Source organism: Cyprinodon variegatus, unplaced genomic scaffold (genome assembly GCF_000732505.1).
Source record: "Cyprinodon variegatus isolate N-32 unplaced genomic scaffold, C_variegatus-1.0 Scaffold276, whole genome shotgun sequence".
Lineage (NCBI taxonomy): Eukaryota > Metazoa > Chordata > Actinopteri > Cyprinodontiformes > Cyprinodontidae > Cyprinodon > Cyprinodon variegatus.
The window spans coordinates 182,235-203,993 of NW_015150729.1; the positions used below are offsets into that span (position 1 = coordinate 182,235).

The 21,759-nt window shown below is 37.4% G+C and overlaps 2 protein-coding genes across 2 annotated transcripts in view; one reads left to right on the top strand and one right to left on the bottom strand.

The window, feature by feature from the left end:
• Window positions 1-13,308, top strand: part of LOC107089991 (protein phosphatase 1 regulatory subunit 1B-like) — an 18,702-nt gene extending 5,394 nt beyond the window's left edge. The window contains exons 2-5 of the mRNA XM_015383090.1: window positions 9,884-9,967; window positions 12,081-12,156; window positions 12,972-13,082; window positions 13,166-13,308. Coding sequence (XP_015238576.1) covers window positions 9,884-9,967; window positions 12,081-12,156; window positions 12,972-13,082; window positions 13,166-13,308 — 414 coding nt within the window. The remainder of the gene's footprint in view (window positions 1-9,883; window positions 9,968-12,080; window positions 12,157-12,971; window positions 13,083-13,165) is intronic.
• Window positions 13,309-17,249: 3,941 nt separating this feature from the next.
• On the bottom strand, window positions 17,250-20,506 carry pnmt (phenylethanolamine N-methyltransferase). The gene is made up of 3 exons (XM_015383092.1): window positions 20,277-20,506; window positions 19,826-20,036; window positions 17,250-18,322 (listed from the first exon to the last, which is right to left on the bottom strand). The coding sequence occupies exons 1-3, from the start codon at window positions 20,449-20,451 to the stop codon at window positions 17,884-17,886; spliced, it is 825 nt and encodes a 274-aa protein (XP_015238578.1). The 5' UTR covers window positions 20,452-20,506; the 3' UTR covers window positions 17,250-17,883.
• Window positions 20,507-21,759: the final 1,253 nt, after the last annotated feature.

The window sequence follows — 21,759 nt, forward strand, 5'->3', positions numbered from 1 at the left end:
GATGCACACAGGGGGTAGACACTTAACATATTCTAGCACCCCTCATACATACACTATCCTCCTGGTTCTAGGGGCCAATATCCCTAGGGGAACAGAACTAGGAGGAGATCCCCAGACCCCCATTATGGGAAGAGGGCAGGGAGCTTGAGCTGGGGCTGCGATCGGTGGGCCAGGATTGGGCGACGCCAAATGGAGGAAAGTAGCAATGTAGCCCAGCTGCACACCTACACCAGGGGTGATGGCATGCCACACCTGATCCAAGACCAGAGCAAATCCCAGAGCCACACCATCCCAAATAATGTCTGATCCCAGGATGCCACTTCACCCCCACATCCCCTCGCCATATGGGGAGGTCTAACCCATCCCTGCATTCATTGAAACCAATGGGGGAGCATATCAGATGCCTATAGGTTTAAGAAGTAGAGTGTTGGTTTCATAATTTAGAATCATTAAAAGGAAAAGTTGAATATAATTTCAAAGCTTTCCAATTAAGCTTTGATGTCCCTCTTATTTTGAAAGTTTATTTAAGCCAGGCTTACAATGTGCGATTTTTTTGCCCTTCTCGGGCCGACTTTCCAGTAATGTGAGAATTTTTTGATTGGGCAGACTTTCAGCCTGATTTGTGCATCATGTAATGTACAGGGGGTAACGAGGGACGATCAGCCACTCACGACCACCTCCCGATCAGGAATTGTGAGGTCGGGAGAAAATCAAACATGTTTGATTTTTAGTCGGCCGTTGTGGGAAAATCGCTCAGGGTGCATGCCCAAACAAGGATTCTCCTTCTTCTTCCTCTCAGATAAAAACACAGAAGCATGGCGGGGCTGCGAGTGAAATGGAGTGCTCTCTGTAATATTGACAGATCATAGTAGCCACATTTGCTCAGCCGTGTCTTTGTCCAAATACGTTGTTGCTTTTTCTTTTTAGGGCTTTCAGCACAAAATTGCACAAATTGCCAAGGCAGCGCGTTTCATTCAAGTGAGCTTCATATTCCAATTCTACTTAGGCTACGTTCACACTGCAGACTGAAGTGACCCAAATCCGATTTTTTTGCCCATATGCGACCTGGATCTGATCTTTTCATGACAGTCTGAACAACACAGATCTGATTTTTTCCAATGCGACCCAGGTCACTTGGCTATGTGGTCCTGAATCCGATATAAAGCTAATCTTTTCAAATGCGACCTGTGTTTGAACGTCATTAATACCCGACAAAGGTCACTATTATGCGTCTTGCTATGCAGAAGCGGCAAAAAACAACAACCATGGCAGATGATGATGCAGAGAGCAGTATTTATGTTTAACCATATCAAAAAGATTGAGTTTTTATGGTTGGAAAAGACCGCTAGATGTGCGCCGGCACTACCATCACACAGATCACATACAAGTTGCATGTATTTGGAAATATGAACGGCAACATAAAAAAAAAAAAATCGGATTTCGCAAATAATCGGAATTGAGCATCAAGACCTGCAGTGTGAACATAGCCTTATTTGGCTTCCGGATAGACGAGTCTGAGTAGCGCCATCTCACTGCGGAGCTGAGTCCGACATGGTTTTTAGACGTACAGTGTGAGCAGGTAGATTGCATCAGAGTGTCGGGCCGCACAGTGTGAGAACATACATTGTGAGCTGTAGCTGCTTGCAACGGTTGAAAAAAATTTGCACATTGTAGTATTAGTGTCTCTTTAAGGAGAGCGTGTTTGTACAGTATGCATTAGAGCCCTGCACTCCCGCGGAAGTCCTGCAGGACCCAACGCAAAGCAGTGTGGTGCGGGACAAATATTGAAAGCTCATTGCGCGTGCGGGCGGGAGGGAGAGCGAACAGTGCGGGTGCGGGTGGGAGCGGTGATAAGCGGCAGTCCCGCAAACTAAAAACGTGTTTAAAATGTAAAATAAAGTCATAAATTATCAGTCTATATCTATCATATATATACATCACAATATGCTGGGTGGGGCTCCATCATACAGTGTTTAAAATGATTAATTATAACTTATTATATTTTTATTTCATACGTGAAAGTGATGGTGAGTGGCTTATAAGATTAGACACAATATATTATTCTTCATATCTTCTGTAGATTTTGGTAGGTTAGTTGGGAATTGCTGTGAAGCAGCAGCTCGTGCCACCTCATGCTCTATACGGTGAAGAATCGGCCAGTAATGTGCTCAGCTAAGCACAGCGCATTTAATTCCTCAAAGTAATGACAAGGGACGCAAATGCAGATATGGAAGATGAATTGGTTTGTTGCAGATTTAATCATTCAAAAGGTGGAAACTGAGGCACAAATATAGAAAACCAAAAATTAGAAGACATCTAGGAAAACACATAAGAGGATCAAGAGATGAAGAGGAACCAGCAAACAGTAACTGAAGAGGAGGAGTTTAAATGGGAGATTGAACAAAGACCAGGCTAATCAGCAGACAAGGAACAGGTGTGGATGGAAATACCTAGAAGGGAGCTAGGGGAAGGAAACTGACACAAGGGGTAAACAAGAAATACATAAGAACTGAAATGCAAGCCAAAAACAACTAGAGTGACACAAAATAGAAATAAAACCAATGAAAACTCAAAAAGAAATTTTAAACAGAACAAAAACCATGATTCCCAGAATCCTATTCACTTCTGGGCCCTAAAATGGCGGATTATCATAAACTCTCATATCATAATATATTGGATTTTCCTTCCACATCCTTTTTTTGTACTGGGGGTATATGGACCTTTAGTGCTGGGAGGTTTCCTGACCACAAATCATATTTTTTTTTTTACTTATTTCGTCAGTGGGGCCTGAGTTTTGGTGATCTAAGAATTCAAGAAAACCCTAAATAAAGCCTTTCTGACATAGATTGTATTTAAGGAATTATTGCATGATGCAGGCTGAAATGGTATTTAGTAAAGAACAATTAATGCCTAAGTCTGATATTTAATAACAATTGAGACACAGTGAAATTAACATGGGCTGCTCAGTAGTGTAGTGGGTAGCACTGCTCCCGGCCTGGGGTCTTTCTGCATGGAGTTTGCATGTTCATGAAACATGACTGCTTGTCTAAATTTTACTTGAGTGTGTGTGTGAATGGTTGTTAGTCTTGTTTGTCCCTGCGATGGACAGGTGACCTGTCCAGGGTGCACCCCGCCTTTTGCCCATTGACAGCTGGAGATAGGAACCAGCACCCTAGTAGGGATAGTGTGTCGGAAAATTGATGGATGGTTGAAATTAACATTAATCTTTTTTGGAAAGGGTTAAAGTGCTATTTCTAAAACTTTGGGACTTCAGCCATCCACAGTAAGCTTGGTTGTCCAAAAATTGAGAAAATCTCGGAAATGGTAAAACTTTAAGTCTACTTAAAACACTGTTTTCTTTTATGAGTCATTTAGGAGCTCAGAAAAGAACCCAAAGTAACATCCAAATCACTGATATTTTCTCTTTAAAAAATAAGAAAACAACTGAACATAAGTTATCCATGAGAAAGTACCAGGCAAAAACCATTACGTACCAAAAAGGTCTTAAAGGCCAGTGTCACATTTTTGTATGAGAAGTCTTTATTATCTCAGAGGGCTTTTGGGGAATACATTTGGTAGATCTGTAAGAAAAAGGTAGAATATTTAAGAAGCTGTAAGAACGTATGTGTCCAATTAAATCTTATGTGAAGCCAAAGGCTACGTTCACACAGCAGCATGAAGTGACCGAAATCAGATTTTTTTTTGCCCATATGCGACCTGGATCTGATGTTTTCATGCCGGTCTGAACAACACAGATCAGATTTTTTCCAATGCGACCCAGACCACTTGGCTATGTAGTCCTGAATCCGATCTGAATCTGATCTTTTCAAATGCGACCTGTGTGTGAACAGCCAGATCGTATTCATCCGACCTGAATGTCATTAATACCTGACAAAGGTCACTATTCTGCGTCTTGCTACGCAATAGCGGCATGTAAAACCACAACTATGGCAGATGATGATGCAGAGAGCAGTATTTATGTTTAACCATGTGAAAGGATTTAGTTTTTATGGTTGGAAAAGCCTGCTACATGCACGCCGGCACTACCATCCATGTTTACCAAAACATAGAGAACGCTGGCCTTGGACGTCATTGCGTCCTCTGCTGCGCATGCGGGACACTTGCATTGTATGACTGCAGTTCACACAGGAGATCACATACAAGTCGCATATATTTGGAAATGTAACGGCAATGCAAATAAAAATCAGATTTCACAAAAAAAAATCGGAATTGAGTATTAAGGCCTGCAGTGTGAACGCAGCCAAAAGAAGTTTACAAACAAGAAATACATAAGAACTCAAATACAACCAAAACCAACTAGAATAACACAAAATAGAAATAAAACTAATGAAAACTTAAACAGAACTAAAACCATGATACAAATAATTTCACTACTTCCTGTGAAAACAAAACAAAAGCTTTCAGTAACAATTTTACCCACTGGTTTCTCATATGCTGCTGGACTTTAACCTTATGGCAAAAATAGCAGCAAAGCTTTAGAATAGGTTCTTAAAAAGATGCTTAAATGAGATTTCCTGAATATTTTTTTATAGAACACCTTTTTAATCCTAGCTTACTAATCTTCTTTAATTATAGTCTCATCTATTTTTGAATTTAAGCCTTTTATTTGATTTAAGTAAATCGTCAGCTGAGTGTTGATAAATTCAAACAAAGGGCAGCAGAGGTAGGAGTTGCTGGAGCATGAATGTTGCCCTCATGTATCATGCCTATATTCTATCAGTGGTGGGCGGTGCATATGGTAACTAGGCCTTCAGTGGGCACCCCTCAACTTTATCTACTTTTTATCCCTTGATCTCCATATATACATAGCGCAGATGCCTATCTGGGGGCGTGAAAAAATCAGTCTTTTGTGCAGGCCTATTGTTAACACTTTGAACGTGACGTGTTAACATGGATGCAGCTATAAAGCCGCCACGTCTGCTTAAGGTTAAATATATTTTTAAGGAAGCCCGACAGCGTGGTGATGGGCTCGAGCTCGTTCTCCAGGTGGCCACAGGTGCTCATACATGCCCAGCACGCCACAGAGAAAGCCGCGAAAGATGAGAAGTTGGTCGAGGCGACGTGTTTAGTACTGACCACTGGATATCTGTCAATAATAACTACCTCGGTGTTACTGCACACCTCATCGATGCAAGCTGGGAACTTCACGCCTTCACTTTAGGTAAACAATGTTATGGAATTTTAAATTTCATTTTACCACGACACCACGAATGATTACTGCAAAATTATTTTTGCTTCTTGATGATTAATTTGTGGAATGTGGGTAAAGTGGGACCATTTATGAAAATGTTCAGTGGTATTATGTGATGCATTTTGGAAACAGGTAATGAGCCCCTGGTCTAAGCACCATCTGACTAGAGAAACCTGTTCAAATACTTACAGTACTTTCACTTATTATTTAGGTAGCACACACATATCATCCTTATCATATTTTATTCTTACCCTTATCTTATTTTATTCTTATCCTTATTTAATTCATTTTCTTATGTTATTTCTCATGTTCTTATGTTAGGGATTGTTAAAGTAAATAAAGTAATTCTGATTATGATTAATGAATCCCTTTGGCAGAATACAAATGACCCATTTTAATCTAGTTTAATTCCAAGATTACAGTGAGATTAATCTAGATTTAAAAAAAATGTATCTATGCCCACCTCTTAAATAGATATATATATATATATATTGAAGATATATATACATGTTTAAGCTAAAAGAAGTAAAGAGCTAAGTTAAAGCTGCAGCAAAATCTATTGTTCATATTGAAGAAGTATATGCCATGTATAATCTAAGGATGGGCAAAAAATTTACTATTCCCAGGTGTTAGGCCAATGCTCGCAGAGGGGAGGATGAAATCTGCAGATGGGAAGGCTGATAATGACCTTGCTCCGACACACACACAGAAAAAAACTGATTACCGGGGAGCGAAAGGCAGGAAGCAACTCCATACATGGAGATAGGAATGTAGAGAGTATGATCATTCTGTGGGACTGTCTGTGTGAAACTGTAAGATGTTCCCCTATGAAGATACTAAAAAGAGCCAGTGTTGCAGGGGGGGTCAGAGTTGCTGTTTGCAGATGCGTGTTGCTTATGCTCCTCTCCCTTTGCAAAGGCGAATCGAAGCTTTGTTTTTTTTTATAACACTCCATCTCAGTTAAGTTACCTGCACTGGAATTAACGGACCCGGGGAAAAACCATGAAGTTGTTTTTCAACAATTTGGGGGCTCGTCCGGGATTCGGGGCGTCAGGACCGATTGGACATCGGACTCGGACCAACGGACAAAGGACACAGGCTAGCCAACAAAAACGTAAGCAGAACCTGTTTAATCAAATCTGCATTTTGGGTTTAGAACAACTAAATTAAGTGTCATGAGTCCTAGTAAGCCAAAGTCTATAAAAGAAAATAGAGGGAGTGATATAAAACAATGATTGGATGGTTTTAAGTAGTCTTGTTAGTTCAAGATAATGAATGTATAAGGTTATGCAATGCCATCTATTTTTATTTTCTTTTGAATAAATATGGACTTTTTAGAATGTTTTTAACCCTTGGTTACAGTAAAAAAAAAGCTTTTTTTAAAAGTGTAGATCTCTAATTCGTAGAAAGACGGATAGCAGGCGAGCAGTCAACTTCACAGCATTAAAGGTAAGAAAACTCTCTCTTTTGAGACTGATGCTATAAAGATTTAATTAGGGAACCACAAGGTAGAGGAAATTAAACCAATTAAAAACATTTATTATAAATAGCAACTACCTGTTGGTTTTCATGATATGTTTATTTGTGTAATAAGTTATTTGACTGCTTTTTGTGTAGTGGTACAATTATAATTTGAAGATAATGTGTTGACTTTGTCATGTAAAAGGTAATCAATAACTAAACTTTTCTTCTTTAAGCAGGATAGTCAAAAAAGAAAGAGAAAACACTGACATACACATCCAAGCAATGTCTCAAGCTCCAGTAAGTCATTCTGAGTTGAAGCTTTTCTTGTGAAGAACCATAATTTTGGTCCGCATAGGCATCAAAAGGGGTTTACACTATATTCAGTGGTGCCAAATAATTGATGGATTTTTCGTTTTTGTTCTCTTACAGATGGATATCAGTAATGTGGATGAACAGCTTTGTGAAGGTCAGCAGCATATGAAAAACAGAGACCTGGATCAGCTGAATATCTCTGAGAAATCAGTACATCGCTCTGACCACTGTGGAAAGGGTTTTAAGAGATCTTACTGTCTGAAAAGACACCTGCTTATCCACACTGGTGAAAAGCCTTTCCTCTGCCATCTGTGTGGGAAGCAATTCAGGCGGAGTGGACATTTGGATCAGCATCTGTCCACCCACAACGGCGAAAAGCCTTTCCTCTGCCTTCACTGTGGGAAGCAATTCTGCACGAAAGGAACTTTGAATCGCCATCTATCCATTCACACTGGCGAAAAGCCTTTCATCTGCCATCAGTGTGGGAAAAGCTTTGTTTGTAGATCTTCTCTGAGAACCCATCTACATATCCATACCAGCGTCCCTACATGTGCAGGAGTTGTGGAAAAAGCTTCAGACCATTGAAATCTGTGCAACATCATCTGGAAATTGACACAAGAGAAGAAAATCCTACCATAGCAGAGGCTTCACTTCCTGTTTGGTTCTCATGCTTCTCCTTATCTGAGACCAAAGCTTTAATAAAATTCACTTGCATTCAAAGATTTTAATATTTCTTCCTTTTGCAGCTATAGTTCTGATAAAAACTTTAAAATGAGTACATATTCCTCCATTTTTAGGTTCCTTTTAATGACTTCCTGTTAAATCCAGAATTATAATGACCAGATAATGGAAGACCCAGATTAAACCGGTGCAAGGGACGTTTAAACAGTTTATTGGAATGAAACTGGCGCTGGTTGGGAGAGATTCACCAGAATCACCAACTAGAACACAGAATACAGGTCAGAGATCCAAAAGACTTTAAGACAGGTCAGATAGGGGTCAGGCAGGTTTACAGGAATACTCGTAATAATCTGACACTAGTCACTGGTCTGACAGCTGGTTATACAGTTAGGTAAGAGGGAAAATCTGATGAAGGCTGTGTGGAAACAGGGCAGAGCTGACAGGTGTGTTGAATCCTGAATCAAACCAGCACTCATGCCAGGAATCATGACAAGAATAGAATCCTCCTTCTCACCTACGTATAAAGCCTTAAACAACCAAGCTCCGTCTTATATTAGAAATCTAATTGTTTCTGGTGTTCCAAACATTCACCTCACTCTCAATCTGCAGTGGTTCCTAGAATTTCTAAATGTAGAATGGAAGGCAAAGAATGGCCAAAGAGCCATTAAGGTACAGTATGGGAGATGTGGAGCTGATGGCAGAGAGTGGATGTCTGAGACCACATAAATGTAATGGAAGCAGCTCAGTAATCAAGAGAAACGTTACAAAATTAAGAGAATTAATTGTTTTGAATAAAATAATAGAGCTGGAAAGAAGAAAATTAAAGTTTAGGTTGAGAATGTATGTTAGTGTTTCTGATTGATTTTAGGCCAGCAGAGAAGGCTTTGAAGGCCCTCACAGCCCACCACTGTATTCTATGCTTCATTTTACAATTGCACTGACAATAATAACATACTTGAGGTAAGTTAAGTTGAAAATAAGTATTTAATAAATAATTTGTAATATTTCATTGGATAGGGAAACAATAATAGGAAAATATATTTGAATTGTAAAAATGTTTAAAACTGAATGTAATGCATTAACATGTAACAGGGACTTGGACAGAGAAGTTTTGGTGGAGAGATTTGACCTCCTCGTGGAATTTAGGAGTGGTCATACTAATGGCCTACTTACTTAACTTAAATGTTTTAAAAATTGATTTTAAATAACTGAACTGTTGCTTCAGAACCACTCTGAACAGTTTTTTTTTCAAACAAATTTCAAAGAAAGAGAAAAGAACACCACTCCTGGAGTTACATGCTGGATATCTGTTTTATACTTTATTCCTCACGAAACTCAGTATTATAAGTCACACTGTTTTTGACATAGGAAGAAGCTGTTATGCATTTCAAAGTGTTGAAATAATGTCTGGGGAATTTAAACAGCACTATAAGAGCTGTAATCATTTAGTTGGTGAAAACATTATGGAAACCAGCTTTATATTACCTCTGCAGCCACCTCCAAGTGATACATCATTTCATGCTGAATAATACGGTAGAATTGAGTTGAAGAAGGGTTTGTGCTGTGAAAAAAAACATGAAAACACACTTGGGAACCAGAACGGACTATGAACCACATTGGTGGTAGCAATATTTATACATTTTTAGATGACACTGCATCACAATCACTGCCACATGAACAAACAAATATTACATTATCCATACCATTCCATCCACCTTCTAAAGCAAAAAAAGCACTGTCAGCTTTAAATTAGGCACAGTTTTACTTGTTATACTTAAAATGAAATGATCAACATCAACCAATACCAATATTGATGCCAATACAGTATATTGTGCATCCCTGCTTTAGTGTCAGAGAGTGGAAGGTTATTCTATATAGAACTTGTACAATAGCTTATACAGATGGCATCACAAACATCTCATCTCAACAAATTGAAACCTTATTTAGTGACAACAAAATAATAGTCTATTGCTTTCTCTTAAATGATGGCATACGTTTTTATCATAAGAAAAACAAAACCATTGGGAAAAGCTGTTGTTCAACTACTCTGACAGTTAGAGTTAGTGATGATCAGTCAGGTCTTGAACTTGTATTTGGTGTTTGGAGATTTGCTCAGTGCAAACTCATGAAAAATGCAAATGCACACAGCTTTACGCACCATAGTTAGATAGAACCAAATAAAAAAAAGAGAATTCTCTTTTTGTTTCTGCAAAGATTCGACGCCGGAGGCCAACACCTGCCACTCTCTTCAAACTGTCAGACCCCCCATCACCAGAGGAAGACAGCAGCTCACATCAGGTATAAAAGAGAACGCTACCAATCAAACCAGAAAAGTTTCCTATAAAACTTTAATCTTCTTTGATGATGAGGAGTTGTAGGTTTTTTATTGTTGTTAGTCTTTTATATTTCACCACAACACATTGCAAATAATTAGTTATTCTGGAGAAGGTATGTAAATTGGGGATATTTGTCTTAAACTTTAGCGTTTTGTTCTCAGGTTTTAAAGGTACAATTTACCCAAAAATAGCAAGACCTTTAATAAGAATCTGTGTTAAAGGTTGGCATTTCAAAAATTTGCAATTTGTATGCAAATTAATTCTAAAATATTAGCTATAACTTAATTAACACAATAAATTTGTTTTTCTAAATTTTGCTTAGAATCTAACATAAGGAAAATTAGTTACAAAGCATTTCATTTTTACATTTTATCCCATTAAAACTAAAGAAATAATTAAATAGTTTTATTGGAATTTAATATGTAAATCCAAAATAAGGTTGCTCATAATTGCGACGTAAAAGAATTTTACGTCGCAAAATTCTTTGGGATTTTATTTCTATTCAGCTCCTTTACTCTGAAAGTCTTTAAGGGAATTAGTTACAAACATTTTCACTTCAGGGTGAAATTGTTTGCATCAATCAGGAGTTTGTTAACTCCTCATTGTTTTCTTAGAGAACATTGATGAGAAAACGGACCATGGAAGCCAATGATAAAAGCAGAAGGGTCACAGATATAGTTCAGAAACCAGCATTGTTCAGTTCATCATCTGAAAATAAAGGCCTACAATAGAGCCTATCTGACATAGATTCTATTTAGGGAATTTCTTCTTTATGCAGGCTGAAATGGTATTCAGTAAAGAACAATTAATGCCTATATCCAATATTATAAACGGTGAAATTAACATGGGCTGCTCAGTAGTGTAGTGCAGTGGGTAGCACTACTGCCTTGCCGCAAGAAGGTTCCGAGTTCAATTCCTAGCCTGGGGTCTTTCTGCATGGAGTTTGCATGTTCATGAGCGTGCATGAGTTCTCTCCAGGCACTCCCACTTCTCCCCACATCCCAAACACATGACTGCTAGGTTAATTGGCTCATTGTTTTCTTAGTTGATGAATATTCTCAGTCATCCAGGTCATAGTCCCGTAAAAGTTTAAAAAACTATCCACTAGACTTGGTTACCAAGATCTGAAGACGTTTCGCTTCCCCTCCAGGAAGCTTTCTCAGCTGCTCTCTTCAGCCGGTGAACAATACCTCCTTAATGACCGACCTTCAGAATCATAGACAGGTTTCAGATATTACAGGCCAACAATGGAACCAAACGAGCCACTCGTCGGTTTCAATTTGCATGTTTCCAAGCAATACAAGGCCTTGCCTATATAAAGACTCAAACTCACTGCGAATCCAGACATTTGAAATGAAAAAGCTTCCTGGAGGGGAAGCGAAATTTCTTCAAATCTTGGAAACCAAGTCCAGTGGATTGTTTTTTAAACTTTTACGGAAATTGCTTTCTTAGAGAACATTGATGAGAAAACGGCAACATGGAAGCCAATGAGGAAAGCAGAAGGGTCACAGATATAATTCAGAAACCAGCATTGTGCAGTTGATCATCTGGAAATATAAAGTGAAATGGTAGAACTTCAAAACTACCAAGAAATGGCTGTCCAACTGCAAAACACTGTTTATTGAAACGTGAAAGGAGAGCAGACTAATGGTTTTGATGGCAGGCTTTTATAATGCAGAAAAAAGCAGTTCAGCTCTTCTGTTAAATAAATAAGCATTTTTTTTTCAATTTTAATTTCTATTAACCAAATATTTCAAAAGATAAATAGACAAAAAAAGAAAATGAAATGATTAACAATAAAAGCTCAACTGATATTTTGGAAAACCAGTGTGTTGACTGATCTTCATAAAACTAGAAAAGGTTCTTTTTTTTTTTTACTTTGAAATAAAAAACTAATTGCTATCCGTTTTTTTTCTAAAATACATTACAAATGTTACAAATCTTAAAGTCAATTTTGCATTATATATATTTTTTCGGGAAACAATACTAATATCTTGGCTCTCTCTTTGGCACTGATGCAATCATAAAACATATGGTCTTTTTCAAACAGTCATACACATGCTTTATTTCTGCAGTGGGTTCTGGGTGAAAATGGAGCCATGAAAGCCAAACTGGTTCAAATGGCAACCTACCAGCCACCCTCACTCAAAGGTAAATGCATCTTTTTTAAATCACAGTGCAAACAAGTTTTTATTTTTATAACATATAATGCAACAACTAAAAAAAATTGTGATGTTGAATTGAAGTCTAATACAACATGGCTCCCAGCTGCCAGAATTCAGACATTTGTTTCCAAAAACAGCCTGACATGATGGTTTCTGTGTCATTTATACGAGTGTGAAGCAGTGTGCCATGTCAGATTAGGAGTGGAAACAGCTGTGAGCCCATTCTGGATCATCCTGGATTAGGGCCTGCAGCTGCAGCATGCTCTCTTGTGCAAACACAAAGATGCATAACACTGATATTGATGCAAGAAAAAAACATGTCTGTTATTAGGAACTTCTTCACTGACACAGGAGAGCCCGCTAGTTTTAAATCATCTGAAAGATACACATTGATGCCTGTAACCTGCAGTGCTGGAAGTGGTTCTTTGCTCCTCTGGTTAATAATTTGGCCAGAGATAATAGGAAAAAAAAAAAAAAACATCGATGTGCCTCCAACATAATTTCATGTTTTCTTTTTTATTACAGTGATTACTGTATGTACAGTTATCCAGACTGTGTCATTGGTCAAGCCATTTTCCTTCAAAGCTGAACTCACTAGATTCAATCCCTTAATGATCTGATCTGTCTGTTATTGAAACATTCAAATAAGATAAGATCATCAAGGTCCTAATTTTTATCTCTGTGTAATTAGTTTAAGTCAAAATTTTACTATCAACCACCTATGCTCCCATTCTTCTGTTGTGTGTTAAAGAAGTAAGTTCATGTTTAGGTGTACAATGACTTATTGATTTGCATTTATAGCTGTCCAGATGATGGCAGAGGCACACCTGAAATCTCTCCATAGGGAAGAGCCCTCTTCTGAAGACGAGCAACACAGGGATGATGAGAAGCAGCAGATACCTTCAGTCATAAGTGAGTGTTGCAGAATTTTCCTCTAACATTGAAACGTTGACTGAAAAGAATTTGATTTACTGTGGAAACTTCTTTTACACCAGATTCAGGAGAGGAAAGCAAACCACTCTCAGATCATTGTGACCTGCTGGGATGTTTAGCCACAAGAGCTGATCTCTCCAAAGATGCCACCAAAGAACTGGAGGAGGAAAAAAGCGAGAACGACAAAGAAAGACAGAACTGTTGAAGAGATTTTACAGAGAACTCTAACTGTTCACCTGCACAGACCTTTTTTCCATATGGATAGGTTTGTTTTTTAGATATTCATGTGTGTGCTCATGCGTGCAGCTATAAAGCTGAATGTGGAAAAAGAAGTTGACGAAAAACACAGTCATTAAGGAAGAATATAAATGAGCAGATGTAAGGTAAAATTTAACCTAATACGTGCAAAGGAAAACACGTCCTAGCCAGCCAAGAAAGCATTAGCCTGGATCAGTTATTAATGAATTACATAAGAAAAAAAATCAAAACATCAGAACAGGGTGGCCATATTAGATTTTCAATATACCATAGTCTGTTATTTTTTACTGTCCGGACTATACATTATACTGTAGATAGAAACAACTTATTTACTTCTGCCTAAAAAAAAAAAGAAAATGAAACGTTTTATTTTAGATGTTGGTGATCATCGCTCAGGCAACATCCATACTATAGTTTTATTTCTTGCAAAATTGAGAACAGTTAAAGTGAAAGACTTGTGTCAAAAACAGAAATCTGTATCTGTTCTAACCCTGACAAAGAAAAAGCTGTCTGTTAAAACCTTATGACTCTCTAGAACTTATCTTAGATACAAAGGAACAAACTAAAACTTGAACATCCGCTGTACAAGACAGAGTAAATGCTTTTTTTGGGTTATACTATGCCATAAAGAAGGCTAGATGAAATTGTTTTGAAACCAGACCTATCCAATGTTCACACATAAAAAGATAAATGAAAGTTCAAGACAGTCTGAGGATTGTGAAAAGCAAAGGTCTACTAATGTAAAAAAAAAATCAAACATATTGTTCCAAAACAACCCTGAAGTGCCGTTAAGATATAAACATTTACATCAAATAGAATTAATCATTGAAAGACATGCTCTAGTTATGGTCACAGATTATCCAAAATTTTACTCAGGAGCTGAAAAGCCTTGATGTATGTTTGCACACAAAGTTGATGAAAGAAAGAGGTAGAAAACAGATGCTAGAATAATCATTATGAAGACTTATTCAACTAGTCATGCTAATGCTGCAACGTTTATCTACTACAAAATTTCTTTTTTTAGCTTTATTAACATGGTGATTAGAATAAATGTGATTTGGTCTGGAAAGCATATTTTTACAGCTGGTATGTGATGGAAATCCTACATGATTAAACTAATAACCTGTAAAGAATTTGTAGTCACTTATTAGTTTGTATGTAACTAATCTGATGCATTTATTCTTTGTTAAAAAAAAAAAAAAAACAACAACAGTAGATTGTTTCTGTGAAACTCTGATAAAATTTTTTATTTCTTGAATAAAGAAATAAAAAAATGCTAGGTAAAAAATATTTCTTGTATTAAATTTAATTGCAGACAATAACTCTGTTCAGTTTATTTAAGTTATAACAATACCCAGGAGTGGTCAAGATTGAGTAAAGATTTCATCCAATTGTGTATCAGGAAATATATGAATGGCTTTGCCTAATTGTTTCTAATCCTACCTAATGGGGATTGAGATGTACTGCAAAGAAGAATAGAGCAAACTGTCTTAAGGTACTGTAGGTGAGCTGAGCTTGTGGGATCAAAGACTTGAGGCTGTATTTGCAGCCAAAACTGGATCTACACAGTATTGGGTAAAAGCTGTGAATACGAATGAAAATGATATGATATGAAAATGGGAATCTGTATGGAACTTTGTGTTTTATATGATTAATACATTTGCAGAAATTTTCAAAAAATGTTTTCAAATTGTCATATGAGGTATTGTATGCAGAATTTATAGGAAAGAGATTAATTCATTGCCATCTGTAACAGGAACCACATAATTGACATAATTAAAAAATGCATACAGAAATAAATGAAGGACTTAATAATATAAAATTGCTTGAAAAATAGCTTATACCGGGTAATATGAATTTGTGTGGCATTAAATGTGACACAATTAGAAGAAAAAATTTATATTTCTTAATCCTAAAGATTTTTTTGTTGTTAAAAGAAAAAAAGCTAATCACTGAATAGAGGGGGAGGATCGCATTTTCAAGTTCTAAGAATCCATAACTCGGTCGAGCAAATAATTTCTAAGAGGTTATGCAAGCAAACACATCATGATTCAAATGGCCTACCACAACTAACTGAGTAAGACTCCTTAATAGGTGTGGAAATATTTACAGAAAAACTTGCCTGTTTTATGGTTGCCATGACCTGGATGACTGAGGATATTCAAAGGCATGTTGGAGTAGAAGTATCAAATAAACAGGGAAAAAGTACAGCCCTGTGAATATCTTGCCTAATGATCCCGAAATATATTCCAGTGTATGACTGAAAATTGAAACCCATGAGGCAAATAAGTAACGATAAATAAACTATAATAGGCAAGGCAAGTCCAATGTAAGGAAAAGCAAGAATAATTTTGTATAGCACTTTTCAGTTGAAAGACAATACACAGTGCCGTGCATAAAAAAAAAAAGTACATTGTTGTGGCATAGAGGCAGTATAAATAGAGAATAAAAGTGAATATTTAAGGGTTATATAAAAAAGACAAAATTATTTATTAAAAAGGAAAGTTTGACTAAAAACGTAATAAAATAATGTTCAAATAGAACAGTCAAAAGATATTTTTAATCATGATTTAAAGCGGCTGAGGGTTTTCAGCGCTTTTACAGTTTTCTGGATGTAAATTCCTAATAAGAGAAACATAAGAAGTAAACACTGATAGAACTAAACAACTGTTAAAGCATTCTGGATCAACTTTAGCACTCAAATGGACTTTTATGCAAACCAGTGCAGACACCAGTAAACAATTATACGAAAGATGGATGCAGTAACTAACATAGGTGACAGAAGACTGACTTTTTTCTGTTGTTATGTTTCTTTGAAGGTTCAGGTCTGAGACCACCCAGATTTTGGTCTTTATTTTTTTTTTTTTGTTCGTGCTTACTTTTGAAAGCTTTTCTTTTGGTCCAAAAACCATTAGTTGTGTTTCGATTCAACTGAAGAAAAGAAAATTTTGGGACATCCATGCAATAATCTCTTCTATGAGTCATGAGCACTTGAATGGATTCAAAGTCATAGTTATTATAACTTCTATTTATTAACTTCTGACTTAGAGGGGGCTTGTAAATGTTGAATAGAAGGGGCTCTAAGATGGACCCTTGGGAGATCACCACAGGTTATTTTTATAGCCTCTGATTTAAAGTTACCTACTGAGGCAAAAAAGTGGAATTAAAACCAGGTCAGTGCTCCAAAAGAAAGTCCAACCCAGTTTCAGAGGCACTCTAATAAAATTGAGTGAACAACAGTGTCAGATGCTGTGCTATGGTCCAATAATACAAGCACTGTAGTTCTGCCCCATTCTGCATTTATGCGAATTCACGACATATATATATATATATATATAAAACTGAAGTGAATTGAACCCCTAATAGGGACAGGCACAGTACAAGAGTGAGAATTATGGTCAGAAATAAAGTAATTTATTAAAGAATTATCCTGACAGATCTGTTCATTAAACCCAGATTAATGTATATGACTCCGTGCCTGATATTAAATCTGTGTCTGATTATATTTGACAATTTATGGCTTTTTAAAGTTTCATGGTATATAAAAGTTTAGTTTTTTAAAACATAGGCCAAAGATTTTATGTCTATCTCCCATTAGGGGCCCAAGTGTTGTCTGGAAATGAACATTTCTGAAAGAGTTACCAATGGGGCCTAAAACATATCACAGAGAAGTGATTTGAAGTCCAGCTGCCTTTTATGTTTCCAGAACTTTAGGATCGTTATATTCTGACTGATGATATATAAACACACTATCCTTCAGACAGACTCAGACGAACACACTTAGTAATCTACTTGATTATGATTAAAGAAGTGACCATAAAGCAACAGCTGATAGTCAATATATTTAATTAAACATCAGTACATGTTAGAGATGCAAATGAATTTCCTCACAAAGAGAAGTATTACATATCACCTTTATTTTTGCATTGAATTTAATATATATTTTAAAGGCTTTTCATGTAAATGTAAGCTTTCTCTATATCTGAATACACAGGAAACATATTTATGTGAAAAACAGAACTGACTTTTTCATTTTTACAAGGGTAACATTGGTACAGACAGATAGAAGCAACTTTAGCCTATAGAGCATTGTTAATAAATGACACAGCACGTCTAAATGGCTTCATTCAAATCTTTGTGGGGTGAGCTTCCTGTCAAGGTTTACAATTTTAAAAATGAAGTAGTAATATTTCACCAGCAGGGGTCAGTCTTTAACCATTGATCCTCACAGTGAGAGGCATAAAAATATTTAGCTTATTAAACTCTTTTATTCCTTCTTTAATAGCTAAATTGATTCTCATTATCTTCTGGTTTAGAAAAATACAACAAAAAACATTTATTTTCTTTGACTGTTGAGGATTTTCTTCCTTCTGATATAATGGTATAATTGTGACAATGATTTAAGATAAAATTTAGACTTTTCACGCCAGCAAAAGTAAATATAAAATATCTTCCAAAGCATCTATACTTTCCCGATAACTGATATCATGACAGTGTAGCTGCATTCATGCAATTACCTTAATTAATCCTTCTTTGCCTTTGCAAAAAACACCCCCGTCACATCATCAACTCCAACCTGCATATCCTGAGGCAGAGTGTAGACTTCAAGCCTGATCAGGGTATAACCACTTTCCTTTAAGCTATCACAGACCTGGGCTTCATTTAGGGGTACCACAGGGATTCTTACCCCAGGACCACCAAAATAATAACTCTCTCCAAGGGCACCAATTAGCATAAGGTGGCCACCAGGACGTAGCAGCTTCCCAATATGACCCAGTGCCCTGGTGAAGGCAGGGAGGTCGGGGCTAACGCTTTCCAGGCAGAAGCAGGACACCAGACAGTCGGCCCCAGCTACAGGAAGGCTTTCAGCGGCGATGGGCTGAGAGCAGTGCACATCAACAGGGAGGATATCTGTGATGACACGACGCATCCGGCTTGCTTTCTCTGGCCAAGCTGAGGGCCTGGAAAAACAGCACAGGGGAATAAAGAGTCATGCAAAACATCAAGTATCCTGCTTAAGTATTTTTATATATAATGAATGTATATGTTATATATGGATATAACATATACATTCATCATATACAATATCTCCCAATGTGATTTTGGAAATTAAGTTTGAGGAATTATTAGAAGGATTCTCTGCAAGTTGACTCCGTACTAGAAAGTTATTTAGCCATTTATTCAGGTACATAGGTCTGTGGCTCGATATGGAAGTTCTAGGAAAGTGGCTCTTTAGCACTGTTATTTGAGACCTGTGTTAAACATCAAAAAGTATCACATCACTGCATCTAAACTTGGTCCTCCTCATACTTACTCATGGAGGTGGAAGCAGCCCGCTGTGAGGATGATTTTCTTTTGCCATATTTTGTCAAGTTGAAACTTCCTCCCTAAGTTTTCTACTTTGATTTGTTTTATTAGTTTGACTCAAAGAAATGAACGTTTCTAAAATGGCAAAAAAAAAAAAATTTACATGGATTAAAAAACACTGGATTTGCCCAGAGACTAAGGCAATAGGATGTACTGTAGTTACAGTTTGTTTCTACCAGATTTGGACATCTTGGGACTCCACTATTCCTCTTATGGTATTATTTCTGCTGAAACATGAACATCCACCCCAGGCTTAAGTCTTTTATTGCCACTTGCAGGTTTTCTTCTAGGTTTGCTCGATAACTTTAACCCATCTGCTCTTACTAGCTTACCTTTCATTTGCTCTGCTTAAGAAAGCTTAGTGCCATCATGCAGCCAACACTATGCATCACCAAGGAGTGTTAGCCTTCCACCACACTTTAGATTTATAGTTGAGTTTTAATTACACAATTAATTCAGCTTAATAAACCAAGAAGGAGACTTCGACAGAGAGTGGTTGCACTGATAGAACAGATGTGCATGGCACACTTTCTTAGTTTTATTTATCTACCTGTCCTTGCCTTTTACTATTATGCCCTATTTTGTTTCAGTTTGTCACATATAGGCTTTAAGGCAGGAGTGTCAAACTAATGTTTATATTGGGTCACTTAGTGTTTAGAATTTTTTTAAAAGGGCCAATTGCAGTTGTATAAATGGAACTCAAACATTTAATTAACAAACAGGGCATTGCATCCTTTTTTTTCATCTTCTTAAGTATATTTAGTTTGTTTCATGTCTTATGACGTACCAACATCTAATGATTGTGTTAAAGTAACTAAATATGCTTAAGTAGATGTAAGAAACGAAAGCATTATTTTTTTCACTGTGTTCTAGTATTATAACTTTACACCCATATGTTAAGCAGTTTAAACCACCTTGTACATTTTAATCAAACATATGCCTTTGGGGTCTTGAGGGCTGGAGAATTTGCCATGGCAGGCCAAATCCGGCTCCTGGCAAATATACACTGTATTGTAAAATATCTGAACTGCATAAAGGCTGAACAGGTATAATTTCTTTAATCAAGTCACAGTTGTTTGTAGTAGTGTTTTTCATACCGTCGGCCCTCCAGCTTGCATGCATGCTCTAAGTAAGGGGTCCAGTCTAGGCTGCATCCTCCCTCGTCGCGGAGCCAGCGCCTCAGCTCCTGTCGGTTGATCTCCAAGAAATCTGTCAGGATCAGTTTGTTAAAAACTTCACAGCCACTCATCACCTGGTAGAGGGTGGGGCCTGAGCCGATGTCCACGAGGAGCTCACCACTCACATCCCCTGGTAGAAATATGGGGGAGAAAAAAAATCAGAGAACTAACAGGAGAGAGATCTTCTGCTTCTGCTGTAAAAAAGTGACATAATTTTAGGTCAGATTTACCCAACTTCTAATGCCAAGAAAAAGTCAGACAAAATGTTTTTATAATTGTGCAATAATACACTATAAAATGTATACAAAGGCTATGGGTATGCTGGTAACCCATCTTTATAATGGAAATTACCTAATGATACACATATTACCTTCAGTAAAAGCTCTGTGTAGACAGGCCAGTTTCCAAGGCACAATGCTGTCTTTTCTAGAAAAATCTGCCCGTGGTGGAGTGTAGTTGTATTGCAGATATGCAGCAGGATCAAATTTCTGGTAACAGGCTGCCATGGCTGCAATGCCATTCTCTTTTCCCTTTTCTTCCATCATCTTCTGTCTTAGCTCCTTAGCTGCAGTTAGTCGGTGTTCAGGTGTGCTGCTGCTGCTCGAAAGTTGACTTATATACCTGTGTGAGTCAGTGCATCTATGCTATTATGTGTCCATATGTGCTTTGGGCAACTCTTGCAGAGATAGCGATCCTGTTTTTCTTTTGGCTCATGTTGTCTGATAGCATTTGCTCACTTGCTCTGTTTTCTGTCCTGCAGCACTGATACCATCAAGGGCTTTCCTCCAACACTGTACCCATTAATGCATTACTCTCATAGCCTTTCAGGTCCTTCATTGAAGTCTAAAAGAAACATTTTTGAGAAATATGCTTCATCTCTTTCTTAGTGAGACATCCTATATCATAGTAATGTGTGTAAAGGGAAGTATATGTTCTCCATACTACATTTGTCACCACCAAACAGTGTGTATCCTTTAAAGCAAAAAAAAAAAAAAAAAAAAAGAGGATACACAGTAAATTCTGCAGAGTTAGAAACGCATCAAAGTTCATTGACTCTTTTGGAGTTATCAAAGCCCCAGCTGGAGTAACATATACACTATGGAAAGAGTTAATTTAACTCTAATTAAGACTAGGACCAAATGCACTCTGATTCTGAGGATGTTCTTTTTCCGGGTGGATCATCAAAATAATTGGTCCTCCTAATTGTCAATCATTCTGGTGATAGGTTTACGTAAGGCCGTCCTACGTGCTCGTCCCCATTTTCACTTACCGATGGTGATTCTGACTTAGTGGAAAAATTGCACATCTTCTTTTGGAAAGTAAGCTTGTGTGAGCGAAGCAAACGACAACTTTTAAACAGAGTGTGCACGAGGAGAAATGGGCTCCTGCATGCCCTTGTACACTTTTAATACACGTTCCCTCTCTGAAGCGGGTACAAGGTTGTGCATGTGCATGTTTTTTAAAAGTGGAAAGGGCTTTTCAAAAATTCACAAAAATTTTTCACTATACCTTTAATGGAATAAAAACATCCATCTGTTATTGCTTGTCTGTCAGAGTCTGGTACTGTACATTCTCAGTGGTCTATTGGTGTAAGGCAGGGTACACCCTGGACAGGTCCCCAGTCTTTTGCAGGGCAACAGGTAGACACAGAACCATGCAAATACACTCTTACATAAGAGCCACTAAGAGACACCAGTTAAACTTGTAGGCATGTTTTGGACCGCGGGATGAAGTGGGAGAACAAGGAGAGCACCCTCACCTGCAGGTGGGGGACATGCAAACTCAATGCAGAAAGACACAGACCAAGTGCTACAATCTGTATCACTATGCAGCCCAGAATGAGCACATTTTTA